Genomic DNA, 16,132 nt, shown 5'->3' with positions numbered 1-16,132 from the left:
TAAAAAAATAACTTTATGGCATCATTAGATTTAGACTTACATAAAATATACAAGCAAGACCTGACGAATTTTGTATAGTTAGTACTTAAAGTTAATCTCCCGCAAACATGACTAACTTTAACCATGGCCAAATTATAATTGACTGCGATTATCGAAACGGTACAGTTGTGTGATAAAACTAATTTCGAACAAACAAAATTACAAGTATTTGTCCATTACAATAGCATGTTAGGAAATCACAATTATATCAATATTTATTTTGTGTAGCCTTCATTATAATAATAATTAATATAAACTGTACCGTAATTAATTTAATTCTTTGTTGTTTTATTGTCAATATAATTACACAAGATTAAGAAATCATACATAAAAAACTAATTAATTTTACTGGAAATCTTTTAGTGATAGAGTTTTAATAACTGAAATACTAAATAATATAATAATTTTGGCGCCCAAATATTGCTATTACCATTTTAATTTATGACGTGTAATCCTGATAAAATAATTTTGTGTTACAGAAAAATCAATATTAATAAATGAATATTCAAATGTTGCGCGCCCAACAATTACTATTAAATTTTTAATTAATGTTGTGTAAATTTTATAAAAATAATTTTATGTAACTCGTATTACAGAAAAATCAAATTGGAATAAATAAATAAATCGATTAATAAACCACTGAATGTAACTTTTTGTTGTATATTTTCGTTGTTTGTACTAAATATTCAGATAGTTGGGCGCCAAGAAATTACTATTAAATTTTTAATTAACGTTGTGTAAATTTTATAAAAATAATTTTCTGTAAATCGTATTACAGAAAAGTCCAATTGGAATAAATAAATAAATCTATTAATGAACCACTGAATGTAACTTTTTGTTGTATATTTTCGTTGTTTGTACTAAATATTCAAATAGTTGGGCGCCAAAAGATTACTATTAACTTTTTTTTATTAATGTTGTGTAATTCTAATGAAAATAATTTTATGTTCTTCGTATTGCAGGAAAATTAAATTGGAAGAAATAAATCCATAAGGTATTGAATGAATTTAATTTATGTTATCCCTATAACGGGAAAATCAAATTAAAAGAAACTATTGATTAATTAAGCACAGAAGGCATATTTTTGTTTCCTTTTTTCGCTGTTTGACTAAATATTAAAATAGTTGGGCGCCCAAAAGATATATTATAATTTTTAAATCACTTAATCTTATTAAAAATTGATTAACAACTGATTTAATATTTTTTGTTAGTGTACATGTAAAGTTTTAATGCTAAATAATGTACTTTTTATTTTATTATTTATTTAAATATTTCATTATTTAGCATTTTATTAGAAATGTTAAAATTTACGTTTTGTGTATATTTTTTAGCTACAATGTTTTAATTGCTTAAACTAAGACTAATATTTACCAATTTAATATATTATAAATTTTGAAGTGCAAGATAAATTTAACATTATTAAGTTAACTCTCAAATACAAATAGCAATTCATGCATTTTTAAATTCATTAGAAAATAAATTATTTTATTCATTTTATAAGTAAATAAGATGATTAATAATTGATCGTTGTAATTAATTTAATTCCGCAAAGATCGATTAGCTTAATTTTAATCTCTAATTGTTTTCAGGCGAATGACCATTAATTTAGTTAATAGTTTTTTTTTTGTACAATTAACCAGTTTTTATTATTATATTATTTGTAAAGGATTTATTGATACTGTGATTTTTAACGAATATCTTTTAAAATTATAAATGTAAAACAAAACCAAAAAGGTAAAAGATAGAAATCCGTGTATAATATATTATAATAAATAATAAAAGGTGCTAATTTCAAATTTATCTTGTAGTTTTATTGTTGAAATTATGATAAAATTATTGTAACCTTGCAATACAGTTTTGTGGACAAAGGTGACAGCCGTGTGATAAAATCAAATCTGTACAAATAAACATTTTATCACAGCCATAACTTCTGTTTAACTCCGACGCTATGTCGGTTTGATTTAACCGTTTACAATAATTATTACTTTTTACTAAATCACAACTAGATTAAATACAATACCAATCAATAAATCGTCCGGTCATTAATCAAATCAATTTTTAACATTGTATTTGTTTAACTAATACTAACAAAGTACTTGCCTATAAAGTTACACGCGTAAACCGAGAGAAATGAATCATAAGAGCAAAGTGTGGCAGTGGTCCGTCTAGTGGCGACCCCGCTCCGACGGCGGACGTAGTCTGAAGTAAATATTCTCACGGCGATTTCCGTGTCGTTCACATCACTTCAAACATGGTTCGATCCTTGTAAAACACCGTGGAATCGACTTAGAAAATTAATGACGTGCATTCAATGGTTATGATTATTTTTTAAATTAATAATTTTTTTATGATTCATTTTCAAACTTTCAATAAATGAATATTAAAATTTTTATCATTGTAATATTTTTAATTTTTTATATCATTTATATTATATTATTTTTTTATATAGAATTTAATTTAATTTAAGTAAAATCTTAAATTTAATACTTAATAATTGATTTCATATATATTTTAATAATTAAATAATTAAATTAATAATATTTTCAATTTTAAATTAATTTATGAAATTTTCAAATATTTTGTTTACAATTAGTAAATTACCATGTAACCATGTAACAATACTATTAATTATATTATATATATGACATTATTAAAAATACTTTTTAATAATTTTATTTATATGATATTATTTATAGAATTTAAAATTCAAATAATTAAATTGATTTATGAAATTAACCATTATTTTTCAATCAGTATTCTACTAAATTATTTAAAAAAATTAATAATATTAAAAATCAAGAAAAAATATTTTAATCATTTTATTTATATGATTTTTGTGTATCATACAGATAATTTATAAAAATTTAATTGAAATAAAAATTTGTAAAAAATATAAATAATAGTAAAAAATAATTAAAATAATTGTGTTTAATAGTAATTAAATATATTTACGTCTGTTTTTTTTTGATACTGCGACGAAATAATCAAACATCATTAAATTAAGTATTATCAACTTTAACTGACAATAACATTGTATTTATTTAAACTTCCTCCGTATGTATATATTTCAAGTTTAGATTGTGTCGTAAGTTAGGAGTCGAATACTCAACGAAAATTTAATTTTTGTAATTTTAATGAGTAAAATGAAATATTTAAAATTTCTAAATTATATACAAGTCATATTTCTAAGTTATATACAATAAAAATTGTAATAAACTGAACCGCATTTTTTAATTAATTTAAAATTTATGAAAATACGTTAATTCGTAAGAATTTGTTATTTTAGTTTACTCTGACAAGTAATCAGCCATGTTTCAAGTTTAAATTCATAACAAAAAAATATATTTTTTTAAGTTTATAATAAAAAAAATCAAATTGAACTTTTTTAATTGCATTAAATTTTAACGAAATATTTATATTTTGTTATTTTAGTTTACTTTAACAAATTAATCAGTCACATTTCGAACACATATTTAATTAAAAAATTAACTAATAAAATTTTATATATAAACATGCAAACTGTTTTTTTTTATTAAATTAATTTAATGTAATAAAATATTAAGAATTTGTTGTTTTAGTTTGTCACTCTAACAAAATAATCTATTACTTTTCAAACTTATAAATATATAGTCAGAAAAAATTATGAACAAAATTGTTAAATATTTATATAATAATAAATTTGAAAATTATTTTTTTTTATTAAATTAATTTCTAATTTTAAGATGTTCCCAAAATCAGAAACGAAAAATTGATTCATGTTTGATTGCAAATTTAAATAAATTTTCACAAAACAGTAAATTTTCGTGGCAGCAATATAATTGCAATTACAAATTTATATTATTAAAAATAATTAAAAAATATTTTTAGTAAAGTAAAAAAAATATACTAAAACCAAAAACCATTTTGGCAACGATTTTTTGTTGTTTTAAAAAAATACTTTTGGCAATTAGACAAACGAAAATATTTAATCGGTGTCGATTTTCGGACTTAGAATCTGAAAACGAAACATTCGAAGTCCATTCGGTGCTGCCTCTGGCGGCGGGCCCGAACAAAATCGTCCGGTGATACGGGAAGGGGAATCAACCATAGAGATCAGAGACTGCTTGCCGTGCCGTACAAAATCAGTCGCGCTTCGAACACGATACCAGTTTGTTGTGCGCCTTCCAATTGGAAGCAACACGACTTCGACGTACTTGATCGAAGACTTAAAAGTTTTTTACTCCAAGTTGAAAATTTCCCAGCGAAGTTTTACCAGTCGGTTTCCGGTGACGAATTTCGTTTAGTGTGAACCGAGGATTGTTTTTTCGTATTATTTTTTACAAAAATTTTCGGACGTTTTGACGGACTCCGTCGCAACGGTGGTGTTACGCGAAAAAAATTTGGTGTTTGCGTTTTTTATGCCGTTCGTTTGCTCCGCTAGAAAACCGTAAGTTTTCCAAAAGCTTAAAGCGCATTCGAAAAAAAAAGCCGTGTTTACATTGGACTTGCAATCCGGGGAGATACAAGTGTTTGGAAGTATATCAGCTGTGAGTAAATCTCGCGCATGCTTTGCCCCACCATCGCGAGTGGAGGGGATAAACAGCTGACAGTAAGATACAAACTCAAAACATCAAATTTAAGTTGTCAGTAGCTCGGTTAACCTCTTGGAGTTCATGTCAAATATGCTAGGTATAGTCGAGTGCTGATAGCACTTGAGGACTTAGACAAATTTTCACAGACGTTGTTACACTGGTGACTGTTGACTGTACTTTGTGAAGTGGGTGAAAGTTCAATCATTTTTCTTGGATATGGTGCCCCAACAGAGCATGGATGCACGCAGCGATAGTCCCACCAGCAGTGGGCTACCACTCTTTGGTTCCCAATTAATCGACAAAAATTCATCAACACCCTACTCTGATGCAACTCAGGTAGGTCCTCTGCAGTTTTAATTTTATTTAAACAACCTTTTGGCCAATGTCAGTGAACAGTGATCAAAATGCGACTACTATTAAATTTTTGTGATTTTTTTATTTTTTTAATTTTTTATGTTAATTATTTTTCTGTGACTTGAAGACGTTTAAAAACGAAATCGTACAATTTCCAACACCGACAACTGCGGTGGAAATAAATTCTCCCAACAACAAGTCTTTGAACCCATGTGGGAAAAATAATTGAGTGTTAACCAACGCATAACAGGAAATGAAAAATTACGAAAAAAACTAGCCCGTAAAATATTTTAAGTGTGAAATCCAATTGCATCAAGTAATTTTTTTAAAGTCGGAAAATATTTTTCGGAAATTGATGCGTTCCATGTGGGCAACAGATAGATTTAAAAATGTGCGGCGAAGTTTTCTAATTGGTGCGCCGCATATCGGCCCGAAAATGGTGCAATTTCCAATCCAATTAAAACAGGAAGAGTCGAGGGCAATCAGTTTTAATACAAATACGTATCGCAACAAAATAACATAATCAATTTTATTTGGGCCAGTGATAGCAGGAACTTGTTTTTGTAAAATAAAAATAAACACCGCACACGAGTAATATAAACATGGATAGTAAAACTATCCGGTGACGAAATAAAAACAAAATGAGTCACTTATATGTTAAAATATATGCAGAAAATATCATAAAACTTGGTCAATAACATTTTTATTGGGCATCTTTACTGTTTGTCTATGAATATTTAATGGACTTGGTCGTATATTGGGACTATTTAAATAGATAAACGTGGATTTATGATGACAGTAATTATGGCCAAAATTAATAGATTTTAGGTGAAATAAACTCATTAACGAACCCGAATTGGACAAAATGTAGCCAAAGTGTTTTCCTATTGACGAGTTGTCTAGTAAACGTTTTTATCTTATCTGCTGAATATCATTATTTTTAGACCAGACTGTATGACTGTGATGCTGATAAGCAAGATTAAGCTAAGCGAACGCAACTAACGTTGGTGCCTCAACAAAAAATTAAATTTATATCATAAACCGACGATAAAATTTAATACAACTTACATTTTATGATCAGCTGCTGCTGTAAGGTACGTAACATTTTCAAGGTCTCCTGAGTCATACAATTTGTTCGTACATTTTCCCATAGATACAGCCGAGTATTAAGAAATATCCGAGTAATTGTAGCCTTTGCTCTTAAGGAAATAAAAATACGTACCCTTGACAATAAAATACAGATTAAACTCGCTTTTTGTTAATCGCAGTTTAATAATAAAATTGTGCAATTTTAAGTTAATTGAGCTTTTTAACGTCTGTATAAATATCAAGGATTTTTTTCTGCTTTCCATTGAAGTTGCGAAATTTGTACAGCGATTAAGTTTGAAAACAAACAGAGATAAGATCCGTATCGGACGACCAAAAAATTATTTTCGGCCTGCCATTTGCATATCTCCAAAATAATCGAGATACTAGAAATAAACAAATCAGATTTATAAACACCGTCGTTAAGTTTTCAAAGTCGACTTTGAGTTCACGACTGTCGGCGAAAAATTTAATATCGAAACTAAAAATTATTTGCGACCAGTAAAAATGCATATCGATACGAACACGTTCGAATTTATTTTTAAACCGTCGACGACGTCTGCCAAATGAACTAACATATGCGTAAAATATTGTAAATTCGGTTCCAGAAAATCCGAAATTTACGCAACAATTTCTTCCCACGTTTTGGGAATTTGCACTTGATGATTTTCCGTTCGGTCCTTCGCCGCACTTGAAGTTCCTGTGTGTGTGTGTGTTGTCTGTATCTTACAGTCCACCTATTTATTTACAGAATTATAATCTATATGCAGTAAAACTCGCCGTATAAAATATCTAATGGCCACATTTAAGCTCGACCGTAGGAACTGGTTTTGAGAATAAATCAACTTGGTCTGTAGAAACAACGGCACGACCAACTGAAGAGATACGAGGTAGATTCTAGCAGGTCACGGGGTTCATGGACGTAAATAAACGAAAAAAAGCGCACAACTTTTGTGCATTAAATGAATATATATATTTAACAATTGGCCGGTTAATTGATTTATTTGCCTTTTTTCTGCGTGCCGCACGATGAGGAATGCAAACGACTGCGAAGCTGTCGGGATCGTTCACTTCCACAATCCGTGGATGCGGATAAGTGGCATTGTTTTAAGTTCAGCCAGTAAGGCCATCGTGTTTCCTTTAGCGGCACAAAAATAGTGAACAAATAACCGAGGCTTATTTATCCATAGTTAATTTGACCTTCTGCGGATGATATCGCTATCATTTCCTGCAAGGAAACGCGTAATTTCAACACTTGTGTGTGCATGCCCCGTTTCTTTTTTTTTTTTTTTTTCGAATTTGTTTAAATTATTTTCCTTCAGTTTGTTTCACCTTGAGTTTTGTTTTTCTCACAAGTCGGGTGGACGGTGGAAAATTGCTAATTGCCCACCTCGTCCGCTCCGACGTCAAATCGCAAATGTGGCCCTGTTCATCCAACGTTCATTAATTCGTTGTGTTCATGTTTTGATGTGTCCTGAAATTTGAATTGTAATTGTGCGGTGCCACGACCGGCGGCTAGATGTCGCCAGCCGTCTCGAACGTCGCGAGTTAGTTTCGTTTTCTGAAAGGGGAATTACTGGTGGCTTCGCATCTTGTCGGCTGTTTCACGTTGCACCCCTACCCCGGTTAATATTCGGAAGAAATTCGGAATCTGACCAATCACAGCACCTGAAATTTCAGTACGCGAACTGAAAACTAAACGAAAAAATAAACCGACGATTGGATGTGAGGGGAAAAGGCAATCCGAAATGGGGAAAAAAAAACAAAGCCGTTTTAAGCCGCAATAATTTACAAGTAATGTTCGAATATAGAACAGTAGATAACGTCCCGGCTAATCCGATTATAGGAAGCTGTTAGTCCAGTCATTAGGGTAATTAAAATGGCCGTAACGCGTTGTCAGAACGCTCGCCAGAGGGCACGATTATCTACTGAAATGTCCACAGCCCGGGCTCTAATCTATACTAAATTGTGTATCGATTTACAGTTTGGGGCCGCATACTTTTCGAATTATGAACACTAATGCTTTTTAATGTTACGATTGGATATTGAAAAATGATGAGGCCCGGTTTTAATCCCGCCGTCCGGAGGCGGTTTATTTTTTCTCAGTTTTTAGTTAGACGGGCAAGGTGAATCGCACCAGTTTGGCAAAACATCCCGTGAGCGCATTCAAAAATCCACAACACGTTTCACTTAGCGTGGTTGTGAAACGTTTAATTAATACAGACAATGATGGTTGCTATAACAACACACCTTGGCCCACATTGATAATTATGCCGATTTGAAACGCATCGATGCTCCGGCAAATATTATTAAAAAATCAAAGTGCTAATTATTCTTGTTTAATTAAAAGTGATGAAACAAATGAAATCGAGGAAAATGCATAATCGTTTTCGTGTAACCAACTAATCATTATGAATATTGTTTAATACAAATACGGCGAACGCGACGCCCGTTTTCCTATTAATAAGCCGGCCTTGGTGAAGTGTCTAAATAGATATCTTAACTTTAATTAAAGACCCCATAATTATAAAGCAGATTAAAACGGAGCCGGGCACAGCAGAAACACCAGGCACAATTAATACAAAACAAAAGTTTTATAAGTGAAACAAGACCGAGTCGGGCTTTCATGTAGTTTTAAATTTGCATAAACGAAATTGTTGTCAGGAAATTGAAATCGTTACAGTACATTTCCATTCGTGTTAGTCCAAAACTTGAATAATAGAAAACTGTAATTCATCTTTTATGCTGCAACTGAAACACGAATGATACTTTATTCCACGGAAAAAAGGAAGATTGATCGCGCTTTTGAAATTTTGCGCCAACGTCGCGATATCCGGGGCCCCCCATAAACAAAAGACGAATTTAAATAATTCGGCCGCGGGCCCCCCCGGGCGGGCGACGGGGGGATCTCTTTTGTCTTCGATCGTTACATCTTGACATTTATCGTGCGACCTCTCCGATACGACAACTCGGCAATGAATACGCGGTTAATTATTCCGCGGCCCAATTTGACGTTGACGTCCCGGGCCGCGGGCGCACCGTCACAAATCAAAATTCGTCCGGCGGCCGGGCGAGAAAAAACACGCGAACCGTCGCGTCGCCGTGCGTGGAACAAATGCCGATCGCGGTGCGTGTCCGTCGTCACACAGGTGACATACGTGAACGCACACGAAAAAATATATTAATGGGTTCGATCAAAAATCTAATTTCGTAATGACCGTATCGGCAATGAACCTCTCTCTGGACGTTGCCAAGACGTGAAATTTATTGGGCCGGAGTCTTGCGATAACTGCGATTTTCCGTCTAAATATACTGTTGCAGCACGGATAAAAGCCCCCCCGAAACGTTTGCGTTTTAGGTACGCCGTCGAGTCTCGATTATAACGCAACACGATGGATGTTACTCAACCTTAATATCAAATTCACTTTTACTCGTTCGCTTATTTATTGCATTATGCATGGATTTATTCGCTAATTAATTCAAGAATATTCAAATCAGTTCAGTTTCGAATTAGCAAAACAATCTCCCATTACACGGCTCTTTAACTATACTTCTCCACTATGGGGCTCCGCCAGAAACCATTCCATTTTCTGGTCGTTTTAATAAAAAGATTCGTAAGTGGCAGTGCGTTGACAAATTGATTTATTACGTTCGGTTGTTTGCCCTTCCGGTTCCACGGCGGGCTCTCCTTATTCCGACTGTAATTTGTCATTAGGTGGGAAGGGGCGGGAAGTGTGCATATTTAAATTAAAATAAATTGAATACTGTTGGCTAAAATATGAGCGAGGCTGAATGAAAGGAAGGAGTGAAAAGGAGGAGCCGTGCTAAAGCACTCAGCCTAATTAAACTGAGCATAAAAGTTTTATACCCGAATCGGGAAGAGTTAATATTCCTCCTTTTTTTTTCATGAATTAATCTGAAATTGTCTGCAGTAAAACAATACACACGCAGCGCAGCTCTTCCCTCCTTATCTCGTTTCCCTCGGGGATCGTGGCCTAGTGCGTGCACTTCCAGATATAAAACCGCTCGGAGGTGTGATAAGTTAATGTCTCATGTCTATAGGTAATGTTCACGAAAATACATTAACTGCGTGTTTTATAATAATGTACATTCGAATCGAAAATAGTATGCCACGAGGGACTTAACGGCACAAAATGGAAACGAACAGACTTTAACCGTTCTTATCTCGCTCTAGAAATGGATAATTTATTCTGTTTTATGTACCACGAACCAAAGTTCAAGTTGGATTCGCTCCGAACATGCAGATATTGATCATAATAATCACAGGTACAATTGAACAGTACATGACCCACACATGTTACTCTTAATATTTGTTGTTCAGGAAAATATCCGTTGTTGCCCTGACAATAATACAACATCCGACTCCGATGTTCCCAAATTGTGCGCCACGAAAAGCGTCTGGTCGTGCTTTTATTTTGTGTCAAGGATGCGTGTGTGTGTATGAACACACACCATAGAGTATTTATCAGAAAGGGCGAAAAAAAAATGAAACAAGGTTAACGTGGAAATGGGACGCGATGTTTTTTCCATTCCTGGAAATTCCAGCGGCGCTTTCGACATGGACCCCCTGTCGCGTGCTATTTCAGCATTCCTTTAGGGGTTTTTACAAGCAGCAAATAGATTTTCCCCGCAAAAAATCATGTGGATGTATGGGACCCGACTGGAAATTAACCGCCGGAATGGTTCGGCGAAGCCGCCCGTGTTTCTTATATGTTTTTATCATCTAGATTCGCCGTGAGTCAGTTTTTATCAGACTGTATTTCGAAATAAATTTTATTTTATGTCGCACGATTTAAATACACACAAAAAACAATGACTTACAGTGAGTCATTGGTGAGTATTGTGAAGAAGTGTTCTGTTGATAATGGTGCATGTGGGACGGGTGATGTTTTGAAGAAACCGATTTCAATTAGCTTTACTAGTACCAAATCCAATTAGTGTAGTATAATTATTCAATAACCGCTCACGCGTTGGATAGTAAATACGCCGCATACGTAAGTCCATCACGTATATCGGATCCTTGACAAGAGAACGTGAGGACAAACTTTTAATGTTGATTTCCGGGCCTGCGCACAACCAAAGGATCGGTTTGTGAAAGGACACCAGCCTTATTTAGGCTGCATTAATAATTTGTCCTTGCTCTGTGCTTTGATAAACGATATTGCAAAGAGATTGTCCGTATGAATTTGCCCAGTCACGATTGTAGCATTTTGTGTTATCGATATGTGATATACCCTGATTATGCCGAAGTTTGTCCACAATTACGTTAATTACATGTCGATTCGTTTACGATTGATCAAGATCAAGCCTTTGCCAGCATAACGTGTAGAAATTGGCTATTAAATCGATAATACATTAACACAAAACAATTTGCAACGCGTCTAGTCCACCATCGGCGGTCATTGTATGGCTGCCTTAATATATCCTGTTCACTTGTACATGACCAAAAATAAAAACATCACACCCTTGACCAAACCGAACGATTCTAACAAACACTTTATCTGTTACAGACTAAGAAAAACAATCCCAACCATATCAAGAGGCCAATGAATGCGTTCATGGTGTGGTCTCAGATCGAGCGCAGGAAAATCTGCGAGGTTGCCCCCGACATGCACAATGCCGAGATTTCGAAGAAGTTGGGCAGACGCTGGAAGCAGCTGTCCGAAGAGGACCGCAAGCCGTTCATTGAAGAGGCCGAGAGATTGAGGCAATTGCATCAAAAGGAGTATCCGGATTACAAGTATCGTCCGAGGAAAAAGACTACCAAGCCGGACCCGAAAAAGAGCCCGGACGCTTCCAAGAAGTCCGCGAAGAAGAGCACGAAGGTCCAGAAGAACGACACGAACAATAATTCGTCGATTAACAAGAACAATAAATTGTTTGCCAGACGCAACCATCTTTCCGAGATCGTGTCGTCGAAATTGAAGGTCAGGCTCTCAAGCAGCAGTATGGATACGACGGAAAATTTGGGAGACTTCACAACACAAATCAGCTTACCTCAGACACAGCTGCCACCGATATCGCACTTGGCGAAAGTGCCGTCGAGTCCGTCGTGCGACAATCCGGATTCACCGGAAAGCGCGACCATTTACGACGATTCACTGACGTACCACGGTCTGGTGAAAGAGGAGTCGGATGTCGAGGACAGACTCATCATGGAGGACACCACCACTTTAGAAGATTTGGATAGCATAGTAGGATTGTTGCCACCATTGGCCGATGGCATCAATTACTTAGATATCGATACAACTTTCGACACATCAAATAGTTCATCACATCTGAATTTTACACTACTACCTCGAGACTTCACGATGGACACAAATTGGAATGAAATCTTGCATTGTTGAATGAGAATTTAAGACTGTCGGTTCAATTTAAAAATTGTGTAAAATCGTCGGCACAATCAAACAAAAGTTTTTAATATGCCGAGCACTCGGTGCAGTCCAGTTGTGGCGAGAAACGAAAGAGCCATTTCGCCACTATTTTATATTAATAATATTATGTTATTTAACCCCAATAATGATCTCATTTGTGTTATTTTTGTATTTATCATATAGCGCGGTCACCGTTTAAGTTCAGTCATCTCAATACGTATTCCCGGATTCAACCAGTTGTTAGTGCCTAGCTCAGTATGTGGCATGGTCCCACATTAGTTTCGACATTTTTAATTCCCGGAGACGGTCCAACCGTCTCGGGTCACAAAATCAGGCTGTGATTCATCTGTTTGATGACCAAACTTAGTTGTCAAAAAGTCCGCATAGTGTTTTAACAGTTTTGCTGCTTACTCATTGGTCCGGGTGCATTTAGCCGCTTATCGCGGCGAACAGCTGATTGTTTACTTTTACTGCCTACCGGACGCGAGTGGTTTCCATCTCAACCATCAAATCAACCCCTTGTCAAAAAAAAAATAAGAAAACAAAAAACCGTCTCAGTTTCGCCGACGTAACTCGTCCGGTAAGTCATCACTTGTTAGGTTATCCTTGCATCGTACTACATCTCTCATTTACGCCGCGTTACGCGTGCGACGTCCTTCGGCAGTTTCGGCCCGTTTTGTCCTTGTGGTGGCCGGCCGGAGGTCGCCGTCCGCGTAAACGGGATCACGTTTTGATTCGTTCGTCCAGAATTGTACTTAATACTAAACTCTAAAAGATAAAAACTGTACTGTACAGCTGTAAGATTAAGTAAGCACTGTGGGTTGTTAGTAGTAGGAGTCGATATTAACAGTAAAGTAAGATATCCAGTAGGGTAGGGTTGTTTGTGCTGCTATTAATGACTCGGGCATTCGGTTCAACTACTTCGTTATGCACACACACACACACAAAATAAAGAATAAAATTCGGTCTTTTGTACATAGAAATTGTTTCTCGTGCTCCGCTCCTCCGCGTCAATCGTCTCCTCTTCTTCCTACACCCGTTTTTCAGTTCCGCTCCGTGCAGACGATAAGCATATTTTTCATACGCTTATTTCGGTTCGATATGGATTTTAAAAGTCAATGCACAAACTTTATAATAATGAATAAAATTATTAGTGTATAACGTTTTTGAAACTTACAAGTTAGAGTAGCGAGCGACATCGATATTCTTATATATGATATTGAAAGGCGCCCCCGGCGCCCTAAGTGTGCTTTCTATGTACTAGAATAACTTTATGATAATATTAAAGTTAGATCGGACTGTCCGTATATTTAAGAGTTTTCGAATTTTAAAATTTTATGAGGCCTGGTACAGTATGAAAAAGTAGAGTAACATATTCGGTGTATTTTTGTACCCATTGATTGTTTATGCGGTCCACGTGCATAGTTCTGTCCATTCCGAATCGCTGACTGAATTAGATGTAGGATTTTTAGTTGTGCTGTACTGTTTATCAGTCGATAATAATGTTGTCTTTTTTTGCAACCGTTTTGGTTCGACTGTCGCAATGGCTTGGGCTGTGCACGTGCGATTCGTTCTTGTACATACATTGTATAAAATTGCTCATGTAAAAATTGTTTTTGTTAAAAGTGTACTATTTATGCAATCATTTACGATTATTGCAATAATTATCTTAGTCCGGCGTTCAGTCTGCGACTGGGCTGGACCATTCGCATTGGAATTTTTTAAAGGCTTTGGCCCCGTCACAGGTTGAACGCTCACTTTTTTGTAAAAATATGTTATTTTGTCGCATTGTTGACTTTTATTCTGGCGGACGACAAAGAGATTACAAAGTTAGCAATATTTTTGCAAATTTCCTTGATGTATCATAAATCCTCTTGCATTGTAAATCCCCATGTATTATATCCATATACTATATTAAAGTTATTATATAGTGTGTAAATTTTGTATTTGTAGTTGCTGTTAAATATATTATTATATGGCCAATAAAACTGATTTTTCAATTTACCCTTTAGTGTTCTTATTACACTCAGGTATTTACATCAATTTCTATCCATAACAGAGGTTAACAAGGTACGTATATACATACGTTATTATTTTATTCAGTTCTTTAAAATAAACAAATGCAACAAGACTTAATCTAACGAATAACATGTAACTTTGGATCGTTAGTTTGTTGTAAAAAAAGTGTTACCATATGAATGTTACGCTTATTTTTTAAACTTAATAAATTTATTATATTAATAAAATATTAAATTTTTTACCTTCATTTATCGTCTTAGAAATTTAAATAGGAACATGCATAATAAGCAGAAACTGATCAGGTTAAAAAAAAAATTAATAATTATTTAATACCATTTATTACGAAACATGTAACAAAATTAAGTAACAATTAATAAATAAAATACGTAACAATATTGATAATTGATAACATAAGATTTATTGATAATATTAATAATCATACAATGTCTTTAATATGATAGTCATACACATATTTTTGTTTGACTCATTCTTTGTTAATAAATACATTTAAAATATAATAATACATTAACATAATTAGAACGATTAGAAATAGTAAATAAGTACTATTTATTTTAAACAAAATTGCCATGTTGTTCAAATAGTAATTCGAGTAAATAAATTAATTAATAAATATCATGTAATCAAAATTTCAACTTGGTATAACCGACACATACACAACAATATTCAAATTATCGAATCGAAATTATATCGTGTTAGGTTAAGTAATGTACGGCAAAAACCAATTCCGATAAAGCTTGTATCACTTTTGACATCTATTAAATTTGAATGACCATTAACCACATTGATGCTCATAAAAATTACAATGACATTTAATCGATAAACTTATTGTCTAATATTGCTTTATGTTGTAATGATGCTATTGTGAACAGGTTTCATAAAAATAAAACGCCTAAATTACGTGTAATAATGAATGTATGCTTTTAAGCCCTTTGATTTCATAAATCTTTCACGTTATTTATTAGTCATACTCCATTGAGCGCCTTAATGCACTAAAATCGACAGGAATAACCGATAAAGCAATACTTTTAAGCTCATACACATTGTTCCAGGTAATTTAGTCATTACTATAATTAGATACTTACGTTTAATATGCTTCCATAATCGCAGGGCACCGCATAGATCACACATAGGCACTTCTGTTTTAACATTTTCTTAATTATTTCCCTTTTGTATTTATTAGCTTCAACAAAATATTGAATTTCAATTTACATTATGGTATAATAGAATTTATCCTCTAGTAATATTTTAACATGGCTGACCTTTTGTTGTAGAAATATACTTTATAAATACAACACACGCATTTATCAAATATCAACAAAACTATTTATCGCCGTTGTATTCTGTCGCTTGAGAACGATAACAAAATCAATTTACAAGAAAAATTTAACGTAATGAAAGCGTTGAATAGAATTTTTTTGGAATATTAATACCAATTAGATAACATTGTTGTTCCCTGGATATGTGTGATTGTATTATTATTATTATTGGACCTAAGTTATCAATATTGACACTTATTGTAAAAAATAGATGTTTGCCTGTTAACATCGATTCAATTATCATAGCCATAATGGTTAAAATGTATTAAATAAATATATTATAACAAGAAAAATGTCCACGTGTTACTACTAATCCCTGAGTAAACATGGA

At 33.6% G+C, this 16,132-nt stretch overlaps 1 protein-coding gene and 1 long non-coding RNA gene across 2 annotated transcripts in view; one reads left to right on the top strand and one right to left on the bottom strand.

Annotated features, from left to right (window-relative positions):
* Positions 1-16,132, bottom strand: part of LOC126264462 (uncharacterized) — a 131,311-nt gene that overhangs the window by 91,664 nt on the left and 23,515 nt on the right. The gene's annotated exons all lie outside the window — the stretch shown is intronic.
* On the top strand, positions 4,193-14,449 carry LOC109596021 (transcription factor sem-2). The gene is made up of 2 exons (XM_020011476.2): positions 4,193-4,946; positions 11,582-14,449. The coding sequence occupies exons 1-2, from the start codon at positions 4,827-4,829 to the stop codon at positions 12,416-12,418; spliced, it is 957 nt and encodes a 318-aa protein (XP_019867035.1). The 5' UTR covers positions 4,193-4,826; the 3' UTR covers positions 12,419-14,449.

This window comes from Aethina tumida, chromosome 1 (assembly GCF_024364675.1).
Source record: "Aethina tumida isolate Nest 87 chromosome 1, icAetTumi1.1, whole genome shotgun sequence".
Classification (NCBI taxonomy): Eukaryota; Metazoa; Arthropoda; class Insecta; order Coleoptera; family Nitidulidae; genus Aethina; species Aethina tumida.
The sequence above is the reverse complement of the archived record's forward strand: the minus strand, read 5'-3'. Positions and strand labels throughout refer to the sequence as shown.